The following is a 26,539-nucleotide window of genomic DNA, read 5'->3' on the forward strand; positions in this document are numbered from 1 at the left end:
GACGGGGCCCCGCCCCCTTTCGGGTCGGCACTGCGCGTGCGCCTCAGTGCTAGGCTCGACTCTTAAAGTTGCCTCGGAATTAAAAGGGCCCGCTGCCTTCCCGAAGTTGGTTAGAAGGCAAGGGGTTTTAAGTTGTGGACAGCACTTTGTCATGGGACCTGTGCCGTTGGGAATATTGCTTTTCATTTTGACTGCATGCGTCCCAGCTTGGGCTGGGGCGCCGAAGGAGGAGGACGATGACACAGAACGCTTGCCCAGCAAATGCGAAGGTATCTGAAAGGAATAGCCCCTTTTGGCATCCCTCTGCCCCACCTCCTTTGTTTGGGCCGGACCAAATGGACCGTGATGGGTGGGTCGCTCAACCTCCTTAAAGACCTGAGGGAGGTTTTGGTGGAGTTTCGCGGAAGTCGAATGGGATCAAGGGAGGGAACCTATAGTGGGTTCCAAAATCTACGGCACTACAATTCCCATGAGACATCCAGAGAGAGCACGCTTTTTCTGGCTGGTTTGGGCCCCAATGGTTTGTGGGAATTGTAGTTCAGAGACTATCCGCCCAGGACCACCACGCTACTGAGCGTCTTCTGTGTGTTTTTCCCAAGCCACTAGACCTCATTCTGGAGGTCCTGCAGGAGCGGGATGTTAGGCTTACCTTGTGGATATCCTCTGCTCCACCTCGGCAGAGACACTCCCAAATTACAGGTCCCGCGTTCTCCTGAAGGGGCTTGGGGATGAGTAAATCAGCCCTTGACGCTCATAAATGAAAGAGGAGGCCACACAGAGGTTCCCCATAGGTGTGAGGCTTTCCAAAGGGTGTGTGTGTGCTGTATGGATTTTACAGCAAGCAGTATCTTCTGTGGTTGCACTATTTGTGGGTCCCAGCTGGTGTTAGGCAGTTATTTATTGGGCTCCTTCTGGATGCACAATAGCAATAGAGAGCAATAATAGGGAGAAGGCATTTCAGAACTGGGCCATTGCGTGCTCTGGTTCCCTAGTTTGTTGCCTTCCTGACTCTAATTTCTTTCCTGGATTCTTATTCTTTTAACCTGCATTTCAGTATCGCTGTTCCTCAACACTTGGACCTAATCTCTACTCCCCTTTCACTTGTGCCCCTACTCCTCTGTCAGAATTTCTAAACACAGACCCAATCTTGTCAGTCCTTGCTTTAACACCTGGGCAGGCTTCCTGCAGCGATTAGAGTACAGCCAAGATTGTTGTTAGGGCAGAACACACATTTCTTTGTTTTATGCCCCCCCTTTCTTTCTTTTCCACAAACTCCCACCCCCAAAATGCCCATGCTGAAGCCACACTGTACTCAGCAGCTAGTGAGCCTGCCTTATCTTTTCCCACCTCTGCTTCTCCCTTTGCCTGGAATAACCCTCTCACTTCTGCAGGTTGTTCTCCAAGATCCAATTTAAATGTCACCTCCTTTGGAAGCCTTCTTTTCATATCTGTCTCCTCTCACTGCATTGTACCCTTGGAGGGAAAGAGAGTACCTGTGTCTCCCAGATCTTAGAGTAGTACCTGGCATATTTTAGGCACTTTTGTTACTTGCTCCTGTGTTTAGTTCACTTGGCACTTCTGTATAGGCCACTCCCTTTCTTGGGACCCATAATGTGCCAAGTCACATGCTAGGTGCTGGAAAGACAGTGGTGGAATAGATACAATGCTCACCCTTAAGGAAATCCCAGGCTAGAAGGAAGTCAATATGTAACCATTGAATGAATTTTGCATTTCCTAATGAGATTAAGTCTCTTGGTCTTTTTTTTTTTTAAAAAAAAATATTTTTATTGATTTTAGAGAGGGAAAGGGAGAAAGAAACATCAGTGATGAGAGAGAATCATTGATCAGCTGCCTCCTGCACACCCCCTCCTGCACACCTCCTCCTTCGGCGCCCCAGCCCAATCAAGCCCACAACCTGGGCATGTTCCCTTGACTGGAATCGAACCTGGGACCCTTCAGTCCGTGGGCTGATGCTCTATCCACTGAGCCAAGCCAGCTAGGGTCTTAATACCTAGGGTTGGAACCATCACACCATCTTGCCATCTTTTTTTCTATCCCCGACTGCATTGGCAGTGTTTCATGGATAGGGATGGTGGGTCTTAATTGCTCTCTATTGCTATTGTGCATCCAGAAGGAGCCCAATAAATGACTGCCTAACAACAGCAAAGACGTATACACTGCTCACTTCGTGCTGGCACTATTGTAAAGGCTTTACATGGATTGATTTAATCCTCACCACACCCCTATGAGGAGGTACTATTATTATCTCCATTTTAGAGGTGAAGAAACCAAGGCACAGCAGATTGCTACACAGCTTACTCAGTGGCTGAGTCAGGATTGTAAATCAGGCTGGCTCCAGAGTCTGCATTTGAAACCATCATGCTCTGCTGCTTTTGCTCATCTGCAGAATGAGTTGCTGGCATGTTTGTTTATCTCTCATGTCCCTTTGGACATCTAGTGTGTAAGCTGCTGAGTCTGGAGCTACAGGAACAGCTGAGTCGCACTGGACGATCTCGAGAGGTGCTGGAGCTGGGGCAGGTGCTGGACACGGGCAAGAGGAAAAGACACATCCCTTACAGCGTTTCGTGAGTCCTTGATGCTCCTCCACCTTTCAACCCCCGAAAGAGCTCTGGGAGCTCATACAGTATTCAAGGAATCTTTGTTTCCCCTCTTCCCACAGAGAGACAAGGCTAGAAGAGGCCTTGGAGAATTTATGTGAGCAAGTTCTGGATTACAGTGTTCATGCCGAGCGCAAGGGCTCACTGAGATATGCCAAGGTCAGACTCCTCCTGGGGCAGGATCCCACTGCTCAGGCCTATATCCTCTGGAGCCTCCCTTCTCTAGCCTTTCAGTGTCCCCTCCTCATCTTTAGACTCCCACATCTCACCCTCATGGAACTTACCCTTCAGACTCTGGTGCTTGACAAAACTGATATGGTGGGAAGGGAAAGGAAGAAGCTGAGGTAGTGGGCTGGGCTGATCCCAAATTCCCATCTCACAGGGGCAGAGTCAGACCATGGCAACGCTGAAAGGCCTGGTGCAGAAGGGGGTAAAGGTGGATCTGGGGATCCCTCTGGAGCTGTGGGACGAGCCCAGTGTGGAGGTCACATTCCTCAAGAAGCAGGTAGGTTAGGATACCGCCCAGGGAGGTGAGAAGGGAACCTGAAAGGGGAACTAGGTCCTAGGGAGGTCTACCTCTGAGCAGGGAGAAGGGGGCAGAGTGAGGACTGTCATTGATTGACATGCACCCGGAGCATATCAAGAAGTAATAATGGAGACTAATAATATGCATTACCACTTACTGAGTACCAACTTTGTGCAAGTTTGGAGCCATATACGCTTCAGCTGCTGCCTCATTTTGCCCTCACAACCACCTGATTACCATTTCCCATCTTACAGACAAGGAACCGAAACTTAAGAGTTTAATAACCTACTCAGTAGAGGAGGTGTTAGTAAATGTTTGTTGAATGAATGGGGATCACACAGCTAGTAAGCCACGTTTAAACTCCTGGCTATCTGCCTCTCCAAGGTGGGGTGGGGAGACAGGTAGTAAAGAGCAAAGAGGAAGGTTCCCAAAGCCCAGCAGAGCAGGTACTCTTCTGACCCTTCCACTTGACCAGTGTGAGAAAATGCTGGAGGAGTTTGAAGAAGTCGTGGAAGACTGGTACTTCCACCATCAGGAGCAGCCCCTGCAGCGTTTTCTCTGTGAAGGTCATGTGCTCCCAGCTTCTGAAACTGGTAAGTGCGTGGGCTGGTCCCTTCCCTGCCAGGCCACAACATCCCCTACCCCCAGGACCAACATCTAACTTGTTTTCTATCACCCAACTTAGCATGTCTACAGGAAACTTGGACTGGAAAGGAGATCACAGAAGGGCAAGAGAAGACAGAAGGGGAGGAGGAGCAAGATCAGGAGGAGAAGGAAAACGAAGAAGAGATGACTAGCACACCAGGCCACCCCACACATGACCCAGAGGACCTCTGACCCTTGTTTTTGAGTCCCCAGGGAGGGCAGGGGTCATGGAGAGGCTCTGAAGCCTGAGCTCCCTCTGCCCCACAGCTTTAACGGTGTGTGTGTGTGTGTGTGTGTGTGTGTGTGTGTGTGTGTCTCACCCCCTAAGCTTGTAGTTGTTCTCTCCCACCTGGTCTCCGGCAGAATCCTGATGGTACAGCATGGCATAGCTGTGGGGAGAAAGGTGTGAGCAGAAGGTGGAAGCCCTACCCCAACGGATGAGCCCTCTGTCTGCCATCTAGCTCCCTCAGCTGTAGGTGTGGAGACCACATTGAAGGCTTTCCCCTTTAATTATCTCTACTTCAACCCCCACCCAGAGGTCAGCAGTGGCATAGGAGTTGGGGGCCTTGGGGACGTCACTTGGCCTTGTTTAGACCCTTACAAGGATGAAGCCAGAGGGCATTCTCTGCGACTTACATACACCGCCGAAGGCTACGTGCCAACTGACTGTGACCGCGGAGGGGGCGCTGGATGGGGATGGGGCGATGCTGATAAGTTAGGCGGAGTAGGCACTTAGTCTGCTTTATATTAATTCCACCGATGGCCCGCCACATAATTTCACAGGTGCCAAATTTTCTATATCGCTAGGAAGCTTTCTTTTTTTAAAAGTATCGGCTGCAACCAACATTTCGCAACTCCTGTGCACACATCCTAGCTGGCTGATGTGGCAGCGCCCCGCCCAGAGAACAGGGCTGCTGGCTGCCGTCCCGTTAGAAGCTAATGGTGCTCGGTAATGCTGCAGCCCAAGGCAGGTGGCAGGGATCCCAGGCCGAGGACGGCGTTTGGGCCGGGGTCCGGGTCCGCGCACGCCGGAGAACGCGGCCGCGTTAGAATGCCGCGGGCGGTGCTGTCTCGGCCGCCATATTTGGGCTTATGGGAGGTCGCAGCGGACAAAATCCTTCGCGTTTTTCCGCTTTCCATTCTTCCCTTAGAACCTTAGAGGCGTAAAACTGGGTCCAAGGCAGAGAGCGGCGTAGGTTATAGAGAGGGAACTAAAAAGGACCTCCTTGGGAGGGTGACGAGTGTGGACCTACCACGACAGAGTGACTAGGCGGGGGCCCCGAAGACACTGAAAGACGCGCTGCTTCACGTGGAAGAAAAGGTTGGGCGAGACCATCCTCGGAAGGGGGCTGAGGCGATACCACTTTAAGAGTGAGGGGGCGGAAGGACTGAGGCTTGGAGGTGCCACTTAGCGGAGGCTCCGGCGAGTGTGGGAACCCGGAGGGCCCGGACGTTGGCCCACAGCCCCGCTTTCTCCGGTCATGAGCCGTGTGGTGCGGACCGAGCCGCTGCGCGGGGAGCCCCCCGTGCGGCTGCCTGGCGACCCCTTCTCCGTGGTGGTTCTACTTCGGGGCTACGCGGAGCCCGAGGGGGCGGGCGGCGCCGTGCGCGCCGACGGCTCTGTGACCCTCATCCTGCCCCGCGCCTCCCGCCACCGAGAGCCTCCGTCCGAGGGCGGCGAGGCGAAGACCGCCCTGGAGGAGGCAGCCCGGGGTCCCATCCTCGTGGACACCGGGGGCCCCTGGGCTCGGGAGAGGCTCCTGGAGGCCCTGGCGGGGCAGGGCGTGGCCCCCGTAGACGTGACTCTGGTGGTGGGAACCCACGGACACTCGGATCACATCGGGAACCTGGGGCTGTTCCCAAGGGCCGCTCTGTTAGTCTCGCACGACTTCTGCCTCCCCGGGGGCTGCTTCCTTCCCCACGAGCTCGGGGAGGAGCGGCCCCTGCGGCTGGGGCCGGGGCTCGAGGTGTGGGCCACGCCGGGCCACGGGGGCCAGCGGGACGTGAGCGTGGTGGTGGCGGGCACGGCCCTGGGCACCGTGGCCGTGGTGGGCGACGTGTTCGAACGCGATGGGGACGAGGGCTTCTGGCAGGCCCTGAGCGAAGACCCGGTGGCTCAGGAGCGGAGCCGGAAGAGGGTCCTGGGCACAGCCGACGTGGTCGTGCCTGGCCACGGAGCCCCCTTCCTGGTGGTCAGGGAGGCCTGGAATCCAGAGGCAGAGGGCCCCGAGGCCAGAGACGAGGAGCCCCAGGAGACGCCGGACGCCCCAGGAGACGAGGAGCCCCAGGAGACGCCGGACGCCCCAGGAGACGAGGAGCCCCAGGAGACGCCGGACGCCTGTGAGGGCAGCCCTCCCGCCCCAGCCCCCGGCCTGGGAACTGAAGTCTAGGTTGGGAGAGGACCAGCCAGCCAGAGCCGGAGGGGCCAGGTGGTCACTCCCAGCGAGGACAGAGCGCTTCTGCCACCGCTGTCACCAATATCACCATTTTAGCAGCCAAACTCGGACCAAGGACGGACCAGCTGTGTGCCACCTCTGAGGGTTTCATTAACAAAATGGGAGACGATTGGGAGAGTTGTCCCAAATAAAAATTGGAAACTACGTTGAAAATCATAGTGCCTTAATGTAAATAAAAATTGGAAACTACATTGAAAATCATAGTGCCTTAATGTAAATGTAAGGAGATGAGGTATTAACAGTGACAGTTACGCAAATGTAATCAACAGCAAACGGGACACCTTTTGGCTAGTTGCTTATTTCTCAAGAGGTAGCAGGTTGCTGAGAGAAGGTGCAGGGCATGGAAGTAACACCACAGTCATCTGACTTATTCATGAATTTATTCAATGAATAGTTATTTAACTCCTGCTATGTCTCAAGCACCAGGATACAACTGTGAACGCGTCAGGCAAACTCCCTGTCCCTCATGGATATTACATTCTATTGAAACAGACAAGCAAACAACAATAATAGTACTAAATCAAATAACTACAGGTTGTGGTTAGTGATAGGAGAAAAAATCAGGCTGAGAAGGGGATATGGTTCTGAGGGGTGGGTAGTCAGGGAAAGCCTCTGAGGAGATGATGTTTGATCAGAGAACAGAATGAGGAGAAAGCTGGACCCCTTGATCTGCTTGAGCAGCAGGAATCCATGGAGTTGGAAGACTGGCGATAAATGAAACTGCAGAGTTACTGAGATTGAAGCCTTGGCTTTTGAGCAGGCCAATGACCTGGGCTCATTTATGTTTTAAAACAAACACTCTTGTTCTGAATGGAAAAGGGGTTAGAGTGGAGCAAGGATTGAATGGGCTGTGGTTGGGAAGCTTTTGCAGTCTTCCAGGCGAGAGAAGTTGATGGCACCTGGCCCATATCCCAGAAGTCCTATTAGGGCTGTGGTCCTCTTCACAACTGTCCCAGTCCCCTATCCACAGGTGTGGCAGATGGAGAGGAGGAAGTCCACCTTGTGGATGATGAGCCTCCCTGGGTGGATGTGATCAGGCAGTGCCAAACTGGAGGTCATTTCCCAGGTGTCTACAAAGGCCACGCAGAGGTCAGCAAAGACAGCTCAGAGAAGCTAGTTCACCTGGAGAGTGAACCAGTCACAGCCATACATGGACTTGTAGGGTGTTGACCAGCTTGATGACCACAAGAGTGCAACCACAGCGGCCCAGATCCTGTCAGGCATCAGATAAAGATGGCCCCAGGAAAGGTGGTAAAGTAGACCCCAGCACTACCACGGTGTGGGGGTCCTGGCCAGGTGCCGGACCATGGAGTGCAGAGAAGCCACTGGTGTGTAAAGGGTGTGCAGGGACCGCTGTAGGCCTTCTAATGCAGCACTATGCTCTGGGTGGTCTCCATAGCCATCAGGGACCCTGTCTAACATGTGGCATGTAGGTAGATCCTCTGGTTGCAGGACTGTGGGGAAGTCGGGTTATTTAGAGCTATGCACTCCTACCTTGGACAAACAAATTCCTGCCCTCACTTTCCAGAACATAGGTATTCTGCTCATTACTCAGGCCTGGCCATTCAGGGCAACACATCACTTTGGCCACACTGATTGTCTTCAGGATGGACAGGTCACCTAAACAAGTCCAGTCTTGGTAATATTAAGGTTTTCGCTAGAGCTAGTGGAAAAATCTAGTTTTTTTCTACAAGACTGACATAGGAGGATGCATCATCTTGTCATTTGTCCAGACAGCCCACTGCTGCTGGGGCCACCAAATGGACACTAAAAAGGAAGCTAATCAGTAGGGCCAGAAGTGAGCAGTTAAGAGAAACAGACCTGATGACAAGTTTGAGTGCTGAAAGTCAGAGCCTCTGCCTCGAACTCATCAGTCACCTGGGCTGACTAATCAACTCCTTTCCCTGCCTAAGCTTCTTTGTTTTCAGTTGCTTGCAGCAAGAGGAGTTCTGAATGGATACAGACACGGGTGAAATGAGCCATTACAGGCAGTGAGGATAGTGTGGAGAGAGGGTTAACAGAGGGAAAGCAGTGCTTAAGATATTAGGAAGTTGGGCCCAGAGTGTACGCTTAGAAGTTTCTCTACAGCTTCCTTTTTGTGAAAACTCTCAGGAACACTTGACCTATATGATTAGGTTCCTCTGCTCATAAATATTCAATTGCTCCACATCACCTGCAGGACAATCCAAACTTTCTCTTCTGGTCCTTTTCAAGTCAAAGTTTGTCCAGTTTGGCTACACTGCCTGCTTCCTTCCAGACAAGTCCACATCCCCTTTTTCTCCTGCAGGCTTTTGATTTTGTTCTTTCCCTGTTGTCTTCCCTCTCTTCTCTACTTTCCAGGCTCAATTCAGGTTGTTACAGAAAAAACCGGACCAGAACCAAACAACGCTCTGAGAGTTTGGAGTTACACTTTATTCACCGCGGCGGGCTCAGGGAAATGAATCCAAATCTAAGCACAGCTACAAGCAGAACTTCCCTTTTTATAGAAGAGCCAGCCCTTTGTGTGATTGCTGGCGGTAGCCTTGAAAACTATACAGTTCTATCCAATTAAAAAATGCACCTGGCATGGCATTGGGTGTATCTAGTCTCTGGCCTACAAGGTCAGATAGCTAAGTTTATCTCCCCCACTATTCAAGCAGGCTACAAAGCAAAGTTACTTTTTCAGAATAAGAGGCCGTCCAAAGAATAGCAGAGAATTCCAAACAGTAGTTTTACAGAATAGGGGTTTTCCTTCACAAGGTCACCTACAGAAACCCTCCCTGATGTTCCCAACCCTACTTTAAACTCTTGTAATGCAGTCTCCATATTATTCACTTAGCCTGGTGTTGGTCATTTTTTTCTGGAAATGTCCTCTCCCCATGGTTCCCCTTGAGAGCAGAAACTATGCAAGATATTTCTTTGAATGCTATAGAGCTCAGTATTTTGTCTATAAATGCTATGAAATAAATACATACTATTTTTCTGATCTACCTGGTTAGCTGTTACCTGTTGCCCAGCTCTAACTCCTTGTCTAGGATTTAGATGTCAATCCCTGCCCAGCCTCTGAGAAGTTCCAACATCATGTCCACTTACACAAAAAAGGGGGTGTCTCTCAAAGCCCTCCCTATTCACCTTTCTTCACAAGGCTCCAGGCATCTTGGCATCTCCTGTCATGGCCATTCACAGCAGTGACACACAGATACTCCATCACTGCCATGGGATGGAGTCCCTCATCATGTGGATGACATGGCCCATTAGGCAGCCCAAGGTTCTATCAACAGTGCAGAAGGAACATCCGGAGCAGGACACCAAGTGCTCCATATCTCAGTGGTAGAAGCCAGAGAGTTTGGGAGCTAGAAGTCCAGCATGGTATGGGGGTCATGGGAAGAAGAATATAACAGGGTAACTAGTAAAAAGCTAACATTTTTTGAGTGTTTACTCTGTGCCACATGCATGTACTATAACCATCCTCTTAAAATAGGGAAATTAAGTGAAGTGAGTTGGTAAATGTCAGAGCAAGCATGTGAATGAAGGCTTCCAGACTCCAATGCCCATTCCTTAATTACTCTAGGGAGAGGTTAATCCAAGTTATGAACATAACTCTCTAGGTCAGCTAGCTTCTACTCCAAACTATCCCAGATGCACTCATTCCAGCTGTTCCTTCTCTTGGCTGCCATTTGGCTGTGTGTCAGAGAAAGACCCTGAAGGAGAGCTTTGTTGGTCACATTCCTGGAGAGACAAATGTCTGTGATAAGAATGAAGGCATGCTGAGGGCTAAAAGCTTGATTTTAAGTAGGAGACTATTCATAATTTTAACTATGTCTATTTTCAAAAAGGATTCTAGCCGAAACCGGTTTGGCTCAGTGGATAGAGCGTTGGCCTGCGGACTGAGGGGTCTCAGGTTCGATTCCGGTCAAGAGCATGTACCTGGGTTGTGGGCACATCCCCAGTAGGAGATGTGCAGGAGACACCTGATTGATGTTTCTCTCATCGATGTTTCTGACTCTCTATCTCTCTCCCTTCCTCTCTGTAAACAATCAATAAAATATATTTTAAAAAAAATTAAAAAAAAAGGATTCTAAGTGGCTACCATAGATGTATGTATACAATCTATATATATAAAAGCCTAATATGCTAATTGTCCCTCCAACTGTTCAACTGTTCGATCAGTCGCTATGATGCACACTGACCACCGGGGGTAGACGCTTTGACCAGTTGGTTAGCTTGCTGCTGGGGTCGGGCTGATCAGGACTGGCTGAGATGGACCCCAATTGTGCACCAGGACCCCTCAGGAAATGTCGGAGAGCCGATTTCAGCTTGATCCCCACAGGCCAGACTGAGGGACCCCATTGGTGCACGAATCTGTGCATCGGGCCTCTAGTATAGTATCCTATATAATAAAAGGATAATATGCAAATCGACCTAATAGCAGAATGACCAGTTGCTATGATGCGCACTGACCACCAGGGGACAGATGTTTAGTGCAGGAGCTTCCCTCTGGTGGTCAGTGTGCTCCCACAGGGGGAGTCCTGCTCAGCCAGAAGCTCATGGCTGGCAAGTGGAGCAGCGGTGGTGGCGGGAGCCTCTCCTGCCTCCGCAGCAGTGCTAAGGATGTCTGACTGCTGTGGGGAGTGGGCCTACGCCGTCAGTTGGACATCCCCCGAGGGCTCCTGGACTGTGAGAGGGCACAGACCGGGCTGAGGAACTCCCTTCACCCCCAGTGCACGAATTTTGTGCATCGGGCCTCTAGTAATTAACATAAAGATAAAAAGGAAGTTAGAAACCAGGTAGAAGGTGAAGATAATTTTATCAGGAACTTGAAAATTGTATCAGGATACTTCCTGAAACTGAACACTGCATTCACTATCTCAGTCTCGCTTCCACTCTAACCACTCCACTAAAATGGCTCTGGATGGCATTACTCATGAATGTCATAATTGACAAATCCAAACTTCCTAGCAACACACACACACACACACACACACTGGATTTTGTATTTTTCCTTTTGTAGTAATAGAAAATATAAGAGCTTGTTTGGAGAGAAATTTTTTCTTGTGTTTACATTCCAAAAGGATCAAGGAGTGGATGAAAACTTAGACAAAAGCATGATTGGAAACAACCAGAGAGTTATGAATATGCTTTAAAAATCATCTAAAGAATGAATGAATTAGCTTTTATTGTACAACAAACCACCCCAAAAAGTAGTGGCTTAAAACCACAAAGATTATTTCTTACAATTCCATGAGTCATCTGGACTACCTTGGCCGGAGCTGAATGATCCAGGATAGCCTCATCACTCATCGGTGCTTCAGCTGGAATTGGTGGATGGTGGCGCCTCTCTCTCTATGGCTTCTCCATCTCTGATGGCCAGCCCAGGCTTGTTCACAGGGTGGAAGAGGGATTCCCAGTGTTAGGGCAAAAGCTCCAAGGACACTTGCAGTTCGGGTTGAGGTTTAGAAAATGCACAATATCGCTTACATCACCTTCAAAGCAAGTCATAAGGCCAGTCCAGATGCAGGGATGAGGAAATACCCTCCACTTCCTGATAGAAGAAGCTGCAAAGAATTTCTGACTTTTTTGTTGTTGTTGTAAATGTACTACGATGGGTGTGTGCATGAATTGGTGAGGCTAAAAGTTCACCAACTTCTTTGTTTGGTTAAGTCCTTTTTATACTTTCTGCCTTTTCCAGAAGCAGCTGCTAATCACACCACACCATTCCCTCCTCACTCCCAGAAGGGGGCAGCATTTATTCACAGAGAAAGCAAAGACCATTGTTCAGCTATCTCTGCTTCAAGATACCTGAGAACTCGTCAGCATCTGCACCCAGAGCCACCTCCAGAAGAGGAGCAGTCCCTTGCCCACTCTTACCAGACATTTCCTTTATATCTTTTTGCTGATGCCTTTTCATATGTTTTCATTCAGTATCTCAGTCTGGCTTCCACTCTGACCACTCCACTAAAATGACTCTGGATGACATGGCTCATGAATGTCCTAACTGGCAAATGCAAAAGACACTTAGTGCTCATTTTACTTGAGCATCCAGAAGCACTTGACATTCCTTCTTGAAACTTGCATTCCATACCCTCTCCCTTGGGTTCCTAGACCACGCATAGCTCTGTTCTCTACTTAATGCCTCCTTCCCTCACAGTCCCCTTTGAGGGCTCTTCTTTCTCCTCATGCTCCTTTATTAATCTAAACAAAAAAAAATTTTTTTTTTGGTCAAATGTCATTGGTTATGAGAAAATTTATGAGAACAAAAAAAAGTACAACCTGGCCAGTTTGGCTCCGTTGGTTGAGTGTCATCCCATGCACTGAAAGGTCACTGGTTCGATTTCCAGTTAGGGCACGTGCCCAGGTTGCAGATTTAGTCCCCAGTCAGGGTGTGTACGGGAGGCAACCGATCGATATTTCTCTTTTGCATCCATGTTTCTCTCTCTCTCTCCCTCTTCCTTCCTCTCTCTCTAAAATCAATAAAAATACATAAAAAATAAAAGGTACAAGGAACAATAATGCAACAAATACCTGTGTCCTCACCACCCAGTATAAGAAAGATGCTTTGTCATTACTTTGAAGTCCCCTTATGTTTTTCTCTAGTTCTATCCATTTCTTGGCCCTTCAGAGGCAACCACTATTTTTTATTTTAAAATATGTTTTTATTGATTTCAGAGAGAAGGAGGGAGAAGGAGAAAGGGATAGAAACATCAATGAATAGAGAGAATCATTGATCAGCTGCCTCCTGCATGCCTCCCACTGGGGATCAAGCCCGAAACCCAGGCAATGACTGGGAATTGAACCCTGACCTCCTGGTTCATGGGTTGATGCTCAACCACTGAGCACACTGGCTGGGCAAAGCCACTATCTTGAATGGGCTGTTTAACATTTTCTTGATTTTTTTGGTAGTTTTACCACAATTGCATTTCTACACAATTTTATACTTTATATAAATGAAGGATTAATTTTATACTTTATGTAAATAAATCATATTGTAAATATCCTTCCACAACTTGCTTTTTTCATCAATATTATGATCCTGAGATTTATTCATTTATTGTGGGTAGCTGCAATAATGTGTAGTAATTAATTTTATGGAAAACTACATAATGTTGGAAAAACTAAATATCCACATGCAAAAGAATGAAATTGGATCCTTACCTTAAACCATACATAAAAAATTAATTTAATTTTGATGTAGTCCCATTTGTTTATTTTCTCTTTAGTTTCCATTGCCCTAGGAACAGTATCAGTGAAGAAATTGCTTCGGCATATGTCTGAGATTTTGCTGCCTGTGGATTCCTCTAGTATTTTTATGGTTTCCTGTCTTATGTTTAAGTCCTTTATCCATTTTGAGTTTATTTTTGTGTATGGTGTAAGTTGGTGGTGTAGTTTTATTTTTTGTGGTCCCACTTCTAGGAATATATCCCAAGAAACTAGAAACACCAATCAGAAAGGATATATGCACCCCTATGTTCATAGCAGCACAATTTACCATAGCTAAGATTTGGAAACAGCCTAAGTGCCCATCAATAGATGAGTGGATTAAAAAACTGTGGTGCATCTACACAATGGAATACTATGCTGTGGTAAAAAAAGAAGGAATTCTTACCATTTGAAACAGCATGGATGGAACTGGAGAGCATTATGTTAAGTGAAATAAGCCAGTCAGAGAAAGATAACTATCACATGATCTCACTTATTTGTGGAATATAATGAATAACATAAACTGATGAACAAAAACAGATCCAGAGACAGAGAGGCATCAATCAGACTGTCAAACCTCAGAGGGAAGGTAGGGGAGGGTGGGGGTAAGGGGGAGAGATCAACCAAAGGACTTATATACTAGCATATAGGCCTAACCAATGGACACAGACAACAGGGGGGTGAGGGCATGAGTGGGGGGGTGGGGGGTAATGTGGGGATACGGACACATATGTAATAACTTAATCAATAAAAAATTAATTTAAAATGAATTAAAGACTTAAAAAACATAAAACTCCTAGAAGAAAATAAAGAGACAAAACTCCTTGACATTGATCTTGGTCATGATTTTTTGGATATGATACCAAAAGCAAATGCAATATAAGCAAACATAAATAAGTGTGACTACATCAAGCCAAAAAGTTTCTGCACAGCAAAGGAAACAATCAAAATGAAGAAATAATGCATGAAATGGCAGAAAGTACTTGCAAACTATATATCTGATAAGCATTTAATATTCAAAATATATAAGGAACTCATACAATTCAATAGCCAAAAAACACCCCCCCCCCAAAAAAAAAAAAACCGATTTAAAAATTGACAAATGGCCTAGCTGGTTTGGCTCAGTATATAGAGTGTCAGCCTGCGGACTGAATGGTCCTGGGTTCTATTTCAGTCAAGGACACATGCCAGGGTTGTGGACTCAATCCCCAGTGTGGGGCGTGCAGGAGGCAGCTGATCGATGATTCTCTCTCATCATTGATGTTTCTATCTGTCTCTCCCTCTCACCCTCTGAAATCAATAAGAATATATTTTTAAAAAATTGACAAATAATGCGAATAGACATTTTTCCAAAGAAGGTATACAAATGGTTAACAGATATATGAAAAGATGCTCAACATCACTAATAATCAGGAAAATACAAATCAAAACCACAATGAGATATCACTTCATACCTGCTAGGATGGCTATTATAAAAAAGACAAGAGATAGCAGGTATTGGCAAGGGTGTGGAGAAAAGAGAACCCTTGTGCATTGTTAGTGGCAAAATAAATTGGTGCAGCCACTATGGAATCAGTATGGAGCTTCCTCAAAAAATAAAATAGAACTACCATATGATCCAATAATCCCACTTCTGGTTATCTATTCAAAGGAAATGAAATAAGTATCTCAAAGAGATATCTGCACTCTGATGCTCAATGAAGCATTATTCACAATAGCCAAGATATGGAAACAACCTAGGTGTCCATTGACAGATAAATTGCTAAAGAATGTGTATGTGTACATACATATAAATACACACAGGAATATTACTCAACCTTTAAAAAAAGAAGAAAATCCTTCCATTTGTGACAACATGGATGGTACATTTTTATTTTTAAAAATGAACCTGCCGTAACCAGTTTGGCTCAGTGGATAGAGCGTCGGCCTGCGGACTGAAAGGTCCCAGGTTCGATTCTGGTCAAGGACATGTACCTTGGTTGCGGGCACATCCCCAGTAGGAGATGTACAGGAGGTGGCTGATCGATGTTTCTCTCTCATCGATGTTTCTGACTCTCTATCCCTCTCCTTTCCTCTCTGTAAAAAATCAATAAAATATATATTTAAAAAAAATGAACCTGTCTTTTGACCCAGTGATCCCACTTCTGGGAATATATCCTAAGAATCCTGAAACACCAATCAGAAAGGATATATGCATCCTTATGTTCATAGCAGCATTATTTGCAATAGCCAAGATCTGGAAACAGTCAAGTGTCCATCAGTAGATGAGTGGATAAAAAAGCTATGGAATAGCCCAGCCAGTGTTGTTCAGTGGTTGGGTGTCGACCTATGAACCAGGAGGTCAGGATTTGATTCCCAATCAGGGCACAAACCAGGATTGTGGACAAGATCCCCAGTAGAGGGCATGCAGAAGGCAGCTGATCAATGATTCTCTCTCATCATCATCATCATCTCTCTCTCTCTCTCTCTCTCTCTCTCTCTCTCTCTCTCTCTCTCTCTCTCCTCCTTCTCTCCCCCCCTCTCCATCTCCCTTCCTCTCTGAAATCAATAAAAATATATTTTCAAAAATAAAAAAATATTTTAAAAAGGCAGTAGTATATTTATACAATGGAATACTATGCAGCCATACAAAGAAGGAAATCTTACCTTTTGCAACAGCATGGACGGACCTGGAGAGTATTATGCTAAGTGAAATAAGCCAGTCAGAGAAAGACAAATACCATATGATTTCACATGAGGAATCTAATAAACAAAATAAACTGAGAAACAAAATAGGTCCAGAGGCATAGATGCATGGAACAGACTGACAGCTATCAGAGGGGAGGGAGAAGGGGGGAACTAGATGAAAGAAAGTGAAGGGATTAGCCAAAGAATACATATGCATAACCCACAGACACAGACTGCAGTGTGGTGAGGGCCAGAGGGGAAGAGGGGCAGGGGCTGGGTGGAAGCGGACAAAGTGTGTATGTGGGGAAGTGGGGACATCTGTAATAGTGTCAACAATAAAAATAAAGTGTGTGTGTATGGGGGAAGGCATCACCACACCCGAGGTTTTCTCCTGTTATCTTCTATCTGTAGTTTTGTGGTTTACATTTAGGTCTATGATCCATTTTGAGTTAATTTTTTTTAAGAGTGTAAGGTCTGTGTCTAGATGATTCTTCTTTGCATATGACTGCCCCATTGTTCTAGCACCATTGTTGGTTGAAGAGACTATTAAAAATATTTTTATTTATTTCAGAGAGGAAGGGAGAGGGAGAGATAGAAACATCAATGATGAGAGAGATTCATTTATCAGCTGCCTTCTGTACTCCCCATACTGGATATTGAGCCCACAACCTGGGCACGTGCCCTTACCAGGAATCCAACCTTGATCTCCTGGTTCATAGGTCGGCGCTCAACCACTGAGCCACACCAGTTGGGCAAGATTGTCTTTTTTCTTTTTTCTTTATTGTTTTCAAGTATTACATATGTCTCCTTTTTCCCCCATTGACCTCTCCCCGGCTGCTCCCACCCCACAACACATGCCCTCAACCCCCTACTGTCTGTGTCCATGGGTTAGAGATTATCTTTATTCCATAGTATTCTTTTGCTCCTTCATCAAAGCTCAGTTAACTATATTTGTGGGGATCCATTTCTGGGTTCTCCATTTAAAAATTATTTATTTATTTATTTATTTATTTATTTATTTATTTATTTAGAGGAAGGGAGGGGAGAGAGAGAAAAAGAGAGGAAACATCAATTTGTTGTTCTACCCATTTATGCATTCATTGGTTGATTTTTGTATGTGCCCTGACTGGAGATCAAACCCAGAATCTTGGCATATTGGGATGATGCTCTAACCAACTGAGCTACCCAGCCAGGGCTGGGCTCTCCATTTTGTTCCATTGACTTATTTGTCTGTTCTTTCACCAATACAATACTGTTTTGAAATACTGAAGCTTTATAGTAAGCATTGAAGTAGACTGGGGTCAGTCCTCCAACTTTGTTTTTCTCCTTCAATATTGTGTTGGCTTCTCTGCATCTTGCCTACTCATATAAACTTTAAAATAAGTTTGTCAATGTCCATAAAATAATTTGCTGAAATTTTTAATTAGAATTGCATTGAATCTATAGATAAAGTAGGGAAAAACTGACATCATGACAATATTAAGTCTTACTATCCACAAATATGAAATATCACTTGATTTATTTAGTTCTTGATTTTGTTCATCAGAGTTTTATAATTTTTCTCATATAGATCTGTATATAGTTTGTTAGCGTTATACCTAAGTATTTCATTTTTGAGGAGGATGCTAATGTCAACGGTATTATGCTTTAAATTTCAAGTTCTACTTGTTCATTGTTGGTATGTGAGAAATCAATTGACTTTTATATATTAATCTTGTAACCTGAAACTTTGCTATCGTCATTGAATAGGTCCATGAGGGTCTTTTTGTGTGTTGTTGTTCATAAGGGTATTTTTTTTGTATGTGTGTTAATTCTTTCAAGTTTTCTATGTGGACTATCATGTCATTTGCAAAAAAAGTCTGAGGAAAAAGAGGCTAGAATGGTGCCAAAGGGCCAGCTCCTGGTGGGGACAGAAGGACCTGGATCCCAGGAGCCACTGCCTCAGGAGGCTGGTAGTGTACCCGCTGACGATGAAACCTCCAGTGAACTGAACCTGTAGCAACTCATGGAAGATGTTGGGGGAAGAGTTGGAACAGAGGGTGAAGCCACAGCATAGACATGATCAGAGTTCAACATGGCTTCTTTGAGGAGTCCTTTTGTGCTCCTTTGCTCTCTTCCTCTCTTCCTCCGGAACAGGAGGAGAGCCTCTCAGAAGGTACATAGAGCTGGGAAGTGTTGGGGTTAGTCACTGGCTACAAGGTGAATTGACTAAATTAAACCAGTTTATATGTTAACTAAACCGGTTACTGGTTTACTTGGTTTGGTCATCCGTAAGTAGATGCTTCCTTTTGGCTTCTCTCCCTCCTCCTCCATGTCACTAACATCATTGTTTCTGTGGGAGGCCTGTACAGTATAGGAATCTGGGAAGGCAATGACATCCTAGTCCTGGGTGAAGGACATCGAGAAGAGAAGGAGTAAGTTCAAATCCTGGCTCGCCATTTGCTAGCTGTGTGGCCTTGAGAAAAGCACTGAAACCATTCTGGTTCTTCATTTCATGTCTCAAATGAGTACATCCTATGCCATATAAGGTTGCTTATGTTTAAGTGAGGTGATGCATGTAAAGGCTTAAATTGTAAGGGAAGTAGAGTGGTTAGGCTGGAGGGCAGACCTTGGGTTACAGGCTGCCTAACAGTGTTCAGGGACTTGCAGTCATTGAGCAGAAGCACTAGAGGAGGGGTCTTGGGCATGAGCTATGTATTGTAGTTTATTTTTGGCAAGAAGGACAGAAGTTGAAGGTGACATCAATTTTTTTCCTAGATGCATGCAGGCAAATCCTACAGGTACTTTTATTTTTGTGGGCAAGGGAACGAGACGAAGAGGGAACTGGAGCAGATGGCTATTTTTCTTAGGTCCTTGGTGGTCTTTGACCCCTGCTGGCTTCTGAGTCATCGGTGTCTGGCTGGGATTGTTATGGGAAGTAGTGATCCTTCTGTGCAGCTTACTCTAAGGAGGTCATCACTCAGTCACACTCCTTAGGTCTGTAACATAGAGTATAGGGTCTCTTCCTGGGGGCTCTCGTAGAGAAGGTGGCTAGGAGGTGCTGTCGGTGAGGGTGAGGTTGAGTTGGAGAGGGTAAGGGAGGCATAGAGGATGCCATCAACCTGTGTGAGAACAGAAAGAGAAGGGGGTTAGAAGTGGAGGGGGAGCTGACCTCATCTTACATCAGTGATCTCATACCTGAGTGCCCTGCTGATACCACAGTCCCTCTATTCTTTCCACCCCTATTTCTCCAAGCTTCTCTAATTCTTTCAGGCTCTAGTCTGAGCTACTTACTTTTGGGTCCGGCTTGGAGTCTCTATGTAGTCCCAGAAAAAAAATAAAAATGTGCCAGGATCAGAGGCATGGCAGCCAAGGTAGAGAAACGGGCAGAGGGCTCAGTAGTGCGGTCATCTGCTAGGTCCGGACTAGGGTCATGTGGGAGGGATGGGTGAGGCATGGGAAAGAGGAAAACGCTGAGGGGCACATGTGTGGGGAGAGAGTGTGTAAGGAAGAAGGAAGGGCCAAGGTGGAGAGTGGGAAGTGATGGTGGTAGGACTGACCTTTATGCCCCATGTTCTCGTGCTTCTCCTCAGTGTTATGGAAGGATCCCCTGCGTGGGAAGGAAAGAGTGGGAATTGTGTCAGAGGCTGGGCAGAAAGGAGTCAAAACCTGCATCAGGCTGGTTCTCTTCGGGGCTCTGCGACCTGCTTGGACCTACTCAGAAGATGTAGGGAATGGTTTGAGGCTCTCAGAAGGAGGCTGCCTGGAAGAGCTTTGAGAGGCAGTGTGTGGTGTAGCCCAGGAGAGGCCCCTGAGTGCACCTGAAGGAGGGCTGTTCTAGGGAACCGCTGTTGTAGGAAGGGGCACAGGAGGAGAAACCAGAGGGGTGAATTTCTGTCCTCACTGCCTCGGTTAAAACCGAGAAGGAAAACCAGCGACGCTCATCTCACAGCCTCTGGGTGGGTGCTCAGGCCTTGGTCCCCAGGAGGAGACGCCATCCTGGGATGGGTGAGTAAGGCAGCTGGCAAAAGTCAGGGAGGGAGAGAGGGTGGGAGGGGATTTAGGGAAGGGAAAGTGTAGAAATGGGAAGAAGGATGGAGAAAAGGAAACTGGTGGGAGGGTGAGGAGGACCAGGGCTCAGGGCAGGAAGGAGATCCCAGCACAGAGGAGAGGAGGCCAGGCTGGGAGCTGAGGGGGAAAGGTGCTCTGAGAAAAGGCAGACGGCAGAGGTGATGGAGGCAGATGATTCTGTGGCCACTATGGGTGCATCACCAGGGGAAAGGTAGATTGGACAATGAGCAAGAAAGAGGAAAAATGTGGGAAAGGTAGATGTGTTCCAGAAGGATGATGTCCAAGATGGAAAGAAAATAGGATGAACAGAAGGAAAAACTTAGGAAGAGGGACAAAGAAGGTGAAAAGAGGATACCAGGGAAAGAGAAAAGGGAGACATTCTGGGAAAGAATCAGAGAAAGTAATTAGATCCTCTGTTCTTAGTAAGAGAAGTGCTGACCTGTTATGGAACATAAGAAAACGTGGATGGGAAAGTCGAGGATGAGAGCAGCTGTGAAAGGCATCCTAGTGCTGTTCTCTTAAGGAGCTTCCTGTTTCCTAAGTCACCCCCCGCCCCCCGAAACCCCTATGTCTCACTTTGAAGACAAACACTCACCTAGCGGGGGCTCTGGTTTAGTTCATAGACCTGTAGAGGAACCAACAGCATGTCAGTGTGCCTTCCATGAACAGCATCTCCTCCTGCTTTTCTGCTTCATCCTACTCTGAGACCATCCTTGGATAAACCAGGGCAGCAAAGCAGCTCTGCTGAAACTCCTGTTGGAAGGGCCTAGGACTCAGAGTGGCACCAGCTGGCATCCTGAGGCTGCCCACACCTCTCCTGCTTTTGTCCTCAACACCAAGTCAGGAGAGCAGCTCTTCTCTGCACCCTGTGCCCCCTTCACCCTGCCCTCGCTCCCTAACTTTCCCTCTGCTTCCTTCCTCTTTCCTTCAACTCCTTGCAATCCCTCAACCTTCTCCTTCCACTGCTGAGCCTGGCCCACCTTCCCTCCCCTCCCCTTCCCCGCCTCAGGCACCATCGCTCCTCCTGCTGTGACAAACCAGCTTCTTCTGCTTTCCTTTGAGTGGTGGCTGTTGCTCTCTCCTACCTCTGAACCTCAGGGCTGGGATCAGTGTTTACACTGCAGCCTGTTCCTCTCTTCCACCGAGGACTCTGTTGTTCCTCCCCACCTCCCTGCACTCTCCCCCTCCACCTCCTTCTCAAGTCTCTCCACAGCAATTCCCAAGCATTTGGCCCCGGTTCTCATACATCCTCTCCACCACTGCCCACCTTCCTGTGAGGTCTCATCATCCACAGGGACAATCCTCTCAGGCACTGGACTCACCCATCCCCCAACTCCAGTGACCTCCACTCCACTCTGGACATTATATTTTTTAATCACTGGGAATGAAAACTCTGAAATATTAAATGCTAGTATTATTTTGGTGCAAATGATAAGGTAAGGAGATAATGTTATTTTTCTCAAATGGCTATGCAATTGTTCTAATAATATGTATTGATTATACATGTTACCTTTTAACCTACTAAATTTCTGCATATATTTGGGTCTACTAGTATTTTTATCCTGCTTATATTTGAATTTTTTCTTTTCTTCCATTACTTTATCTTTTATATGCTAGCATTGCATCACTTTAATTATTGTAGCTTAATAATTATAAGTGCTGATGCTCATCTAGTTGAAGAATCATTTTTCTCCCTGAACCATGGTCTTTGACCGTTTATGTTCCCTAATTCACTTGGTAGTTTCATCACAGCCTGTTCACCCAAGTTGTAAACATGGGACTTCTGGCTCCCTCACACCTACATCAATCCAACCCCCATATCTTACTTGTTCCTTCTTAACCTTTTCCAAGACCTGTCGCTCTCTTTCCACTCAAGCTGGCACTGCATTGGACTGGATGGGTAAGTCTAATGTCCTGGTCCCTCCACTGCAGGCTGGATGTATCTGCAATACCAAGTGAGGTTGCCATCTGGCTGCTTCACATTTCCTTTGGGATCTAAGGCTCTTGGATGTGATTTACAAGGTCCTCTTTCCCCATCTCCTGCCTCCTCCATAGCACTGAGCTACTTACAGTTCCACAAATGGTTTCCTTCTCCTGAAAGAACAGTGACCTCTACACCATCCTTGCCACTTGCCTGGCTAATTCTTTTTTATTCTTTGAGATTTTTTTGCAGGTGTCACTTCCTCTGAGAAGTCCTCCTTGGTTACCCCCTCCTTTATCGCAACTACTTTAGCTCTTTCCAAATGAAGCAATAAGCCCTTCAGGCAACTGGCCCCACCCTTCCCCTCCCCAATTAGTTCCATGAAAGGGTCTCTGCTTTGTTTACTTTTTATCTCTAATTACAAGTCAGGCCCTAGAAAACAGGTACCCCACCAATGCTTGCTGAGCTCAGTCAACTTCCTGTTTCTTCTTCTTAATTTTTCATGGCAGACCCTCCCCTCTCCATGAACAAAAAGGTGAGGACTGATGAGAAATGATTAAGTCAAGAAAAGTTGTGGAGAGGGGCTGGTTTAGAGCCATGATTTTCAAACTTGATCACTCCCAGACAGCACTTGAGGAGATCATTAACAATGACGGTTCCCAAGACTAGACCTCATCCCAGCAGGGATCTGCAATCATCCTGGTGCAGGTGATTAGGAGAAACACCCAGTTGGGAAGCCTGGGGAGAGGGCAGGGTGCTGGACCACTCACCTTTGCTTCTCTTCCACCTGAGGTAGACCATCAGTCCCAAAATTGCAATTTTGAGCACAGTGCTGGCCACTGCCATGCTTACCACAACTTCCTTACTCAAGGGCCAAAACCCTGATCTCCCTTTGTTCCCCGAGATACTGAGGCCATCTGTGGTGGTGGTGTTGGTGGGTTTGGTGGCTGAGAAGACATGAGAAATAAGTAAATTCTTCCTTAGGGGACTGGAAATATCTGAGTGAAACTGTCACATCCTGTTCCCTAGTTTGGGGAACACTGGGGGTGGGGAGCAACCCTCTGAAGCTCTCACACCAGTAGGGGAGTAACAGGTGAAATGCTGAAGGCTTATCACATACATCATTCGGTTCAAATCCTGAATCTACCACCGATCCGTGGTGTATTTCATTACCTACAAATAGGAATAACTAGATCACAGGACTTAAAAAAACCCATTTATTGTGGCCAAAGACACATAACATAACATTTACCATTTTAACCATATTTAAGTCAATGTAGTGGCAGTAAGTACATTTACATTGTTGTGTAACTCTCACCACCATACACTTCTTTCCAAAATAAAACTCATCCCGCCGAAACCGGTTTGGCTCAGTGGATAGAGCGTCGGCCTGTGGACTCAAGGGTCCCGGGTTCGATTCCGGTCAAGGGCATGTACCTGGGTTGCGGGCACATCCCCAGTGGGAGATGTGCAGGAGGCAGCTGATCGATGTTTCTCTCTCATTGATGTTTCTAACTCTCTATCTCTCTCCCTTCCTCTCTGTAAAAAATCAATAAAACATAAAAAAAAAAAAACTCATCCCATTTGAACAATCCCCATTCTCTCCTTCCTCAACCTCTGACAACCACTATTCCACTTCCTGTTTTTATGAATTTGACTATTCTAGACACCTCATATAAGTGGAATTTCCCAGTATTTGCCCTGGAGACAGGAAAACCCATGTTTAACATTCCATGCCCCACTAAGTAATATAGGAAGAACTATTAATGCAACACACCCCATATTGGGTTAAAAATAGGTCAGGATAACAAGATGATTCAGTCAATAGGTGAGGTGAGAGGCTAGTGGCTCAGAGAGTAGGCTCTGAGGTTACATTGGGTTCAAATCCCATCGGCACTAGTGGGAATTTGGGCCAGTGTTTAGGCTCTGCAAGCCTCAGTTTCCTCATCTGTAACATAAAGATGACAGCAGTACCTACTGTTATTGTGGGGTCGTGGTGCAGACTCACTAGGGCAATGCATACCAAGGATTCAGCCACAGTGCACAGTAAGCAGGAACTGCCCTCATTGCTGTTGCAGAGGGGCCTCTAACAACCAGGACAGAAGAGCAGGAGCAGGATGGAGAAGGGGATAACATAGAGGCTCCCATGTTGGGGGGCGGGGGGTGGGTGGAGCCCTGAGAGAGGCAAGGAAGGTAAAGAGGATTAAGACAGAAAGAGGGAGATGGAGGAGAATAAAGAGATGAAACTGGGGAGGGAGCATTGAGGGCCACGTTCTGGGGAGCAGAGTGAGAAAAGAAAGCAGGGAGATTGGGACAACAGGTGCTGGGGTGTTACCAGGGGTGGAGGGAGGGAGGGTGTTACCAGGGGTGGAGGGAGGGAGGGAATTCCTTGGGCCGCTATGGGGTCCCTCCTGTGTGTGCCAGGCTGAGCTCATGGCTGTGGGGGGACACAGACATGGGATTAGCTGGGGCTCCCCTGCAGACACAGGACAAAGGAAAGCCAGGCCACATCCTGTAAAAGTCAAGTCCGCCTGGAGGACATGGGGTGAAGGCAGGAGGCAGGGCTGGAGCCCCAACTTGGAGCAAGAAGGAGGATAACCGGGGAGCCTGGAAGGTCTGAAGCCTGGGGATGGGGTGGGCTGGATCTATGGGGCAGTGAGGGAGGGGCAAGGAAGGCAGCCCACGTTTGGGGAGATCACGGTGAAAAAGGTAAAGCTGGCAGAGGCTGGGAAGCAGCCAGGGGCAGGGAGAGGTGTTTGAGAGAAAGGTCAGGAAGAGAGGCGCCTGGACCGGTCCTGGGGGACGAGGGCACCAGTGGCCGGGGCAGTGGGACTCACCTCTGGTGATGATGAGTTTGGTCCCTGTGATGGACTGCCACACCTTCTCGCCTTCGTTCCGTGTGGTCAACTGGACTCGGCAGAAGTAGCTACGTCCATCCTCTCTCCGCAGGTTGGAGATCCGGAGGGAGCCGTTCCTCTGGCCCTTTGTCCAGTTCAGGGAGAGGCGGTTTTTAAAATCCTTATGGATGAACGGTGAGGTTGTGGTGAACGGCGGGGTTGTGCTGTAGATGAACTCTCCATGGTACTGTTTCCATCTCCAGGATATACGCACGTTGGGATGACGGGCTAACTCCCAGGGGTAACAGAAGGAGAAGGGGATGTCGATGGAGCCACCCTCAGGGGCTGAGAGGTGCTCTGGTTGGTGGACTTCATAATTAAGGTTTGAAGTGCATTCTGCTGAGCCACCTGGAGGGGGGGAGAGGGAGGGACTTTGAAGCCACTTGGACGGACCGAGAAGATAACCCCGGACCATCTGGCACCCTCACCTACGGGCGGAAGTGTGGCAGAGAATAGGACTGGCCCTCTGGCTGGGCGTCCCCTCTCCAGGGCGGGTAGAAAGGAGGGTGAGGGATGTGGGGGACCCAGCACTGTGGGACCAGCCCAGCCCGCTGCTGTGGCAGGTGGGAAGCCTGGCTGGCCACAGCCCCTCCCCTGGGGCCCTGGTCAGAGCCAGGGTGTCCTGGCCACTCACCAGCCTGCAGAGCTGCTGGCGGCAGCAGGGGCAGCAGCAGGAGCAGCAGCAGGGGCAGACCCATCGCCTCGCTCTCCTTGGAGGATGAGAAAACAAGCAGAGCCTCTAGGCCAGAGGGGAGGCTCTGTGGAGGGGCTGCCTCAGGCTAATCTGACCACCCGGAGAGGCAGGACCAGGCTCCTTCCGAGGACTTGGGAGGTGGGAGCCCTCCCCAAACATGCCTGCCCAGGATGGGCAGCACTTCCGTTTACAATCTGGCTTCTTCTTTTCTGATATTGCCAAAGAGCTTCCCCTGTGGTCAGTGACCAAGAGCCATGATATCGGCCCCCCAGTCCCCACCTTCATGCTGATGGGTGTGGTCCTGACCTGGGCTGCCTGGGGCCTCTCCCCTCCCACCTCAACGCCCTGTCTCTGCCAGGGGCTTTCCCATCTCCTTAGGAGTCAGTCCCGTCTCTGTCTCTCACTCGCTCTCCTTTTCTCTGCTTCTCTGAGTGCCTCTCAGCCTCTGTTTCTCTCATTGCAGGGGAAGGGGCAGCAGCAGGACCAGCTCAGGCTCTTTCAAGAGAGGAAAGGCAGCCAGGAGTCTGTCCAGCTACAGCCCCTGGAAAAGGAGGCAGGAGGTGCTGGTGGAGATGTCCCCAGCCCCAGCCCCAGCCCCAGCCCCAGCCCCAGCCCAGGTGCATCCAGCTGGCTCTTGGCCCCCCGCCCTCTCCTGTAGTTCACAGACAGAAACAAGACCCACAGGCCCCATTCTGTTCCCTCTGCATCTCACACCCGCGCTGGGATTAAGAGGTGAGTGTGGTCTGACCCTTCCATCTCCCCAGAGAGTGGCTTTCTGGAGGCCATGCCTTTACCCACAGAATTCAAGTGTGGATCTGCAGGGCCCTCTGTTCTCACCCCTTCACTTATGAGACAACCAAGGCTCGGAGAGGGTGTGCCCAAGTCCGTG

The 26,539-nt window shown here is 48.0% G+C and overlaps 3 protein-coding genes across 10 annotated transcripts; 2 read left to right on the forward strand and 1 right to left on the reverse strand.

Annotated features, from left to right (window-relative positions):
- The first annotated feature begins 1 nt into the window (after position 1).
- On the forward strand, positions 2-4,403 carry CNPY4 (canopy FGF signaling regulator 4). Its single transcript, XM_036307859.1, has 6 exons — positions 2-269; positions 2,459-2,585; positions 2,681-2,777; positions 3,001-3,123; positions 3,620-3,737; positions 3,830-4,403. Exons 1-6 carry the CDS (start codon positions 152-154, stop codon positions 3,979-3,981), a joined length of 735 nt encoding a protein of 244 aa, XP_036163752.1. The 5' UTR covers positions 2-151; the 3' UTR covers positions 3,982-4,403.
- Positions 4,404-4,553: 150 nt separating this feature from the next.
- MBLAC1 (metallo-beta-lactamase domain containing 1) lies at positions 4,554-6,443 on the forward strand. Its single transcript, XM_036307858.1, has one exon. The coding sequence runs from the start codon at positions 5,271-5,273 to the stop codon at positions 6,177-6,179; it is 909 nt and encodes a 302-aa protein (XP_036163751.1). The 5' UTR covers positions 4,554-5,270; the 3' UTR covers positions 6,180-6,443.
- Positions 6,444-18,774: 12,331 nt separating this feature from the next.
- LOC118656894 (paired immunoglobulin-like type 2 receptor beta) lies at positions 18,775-25,908 on the reverse strand. Of its 8 annotated transcripts, none has more exons than XR_004967749.1 (7): positions 25,591-25,906; positions 24,897-25,304; positions 22,830-23,006; positions 21,406-21,531; positions 20,734-20,891; positions 19,628-19,677; positions 18,775-19,189 (listed from the first exon to the last, which is right to left on the reverse strand). XR_004967749.1 is itself a non-coding variant. In XM_036310668.1 (6 exons), exons 1-5 carry the CDS (start codon positions 25,652-25,654, stop codon positions 20,756-20,758), a joined length of 783 nt encoding a protein of 260 aa, XP_036166561.1. In that variant the 5' UTR covers positions 25,655-25,905; the 3' UTR covers positions 19,171-19,189; positions 20,734-20,755. The 8 variants fall into 8 exon arrangements, 3 of the variants coding, with proteins under 3 accessions (XP_036166563.1, XP_036166564.1, XP_036166561.1); XR_004967750.1 differs by having other exon boundaries at positions 20,734-20,763; positions 25,591-25,905; XR_004967751.1 differs by lacking the exon at positions 21,406-21,531 and having other exon boundaries at positions 20,734-20,763; positions 25,591-25,901.
- Between the last annotated feature and the right edge of the window lie 631 nt (positions 25,909-26,539).

This window comes from Myotis myotis, unplaced genomic scaffold (assembly GCF_014108235.1).
Source record: "Myotis myotis isolate mMyoMyo1 unplaced genomic scaffold, mMyoMyo1.p scaffold_m19_p_5, whole genome shotgun sequence".
Classification (NCBI taxonomy): Eukaryota; Metazoa; Chordata; class Mammalia; order Chiroptera; family Vespertilionidae; genus Myotis; species Myotis myotis.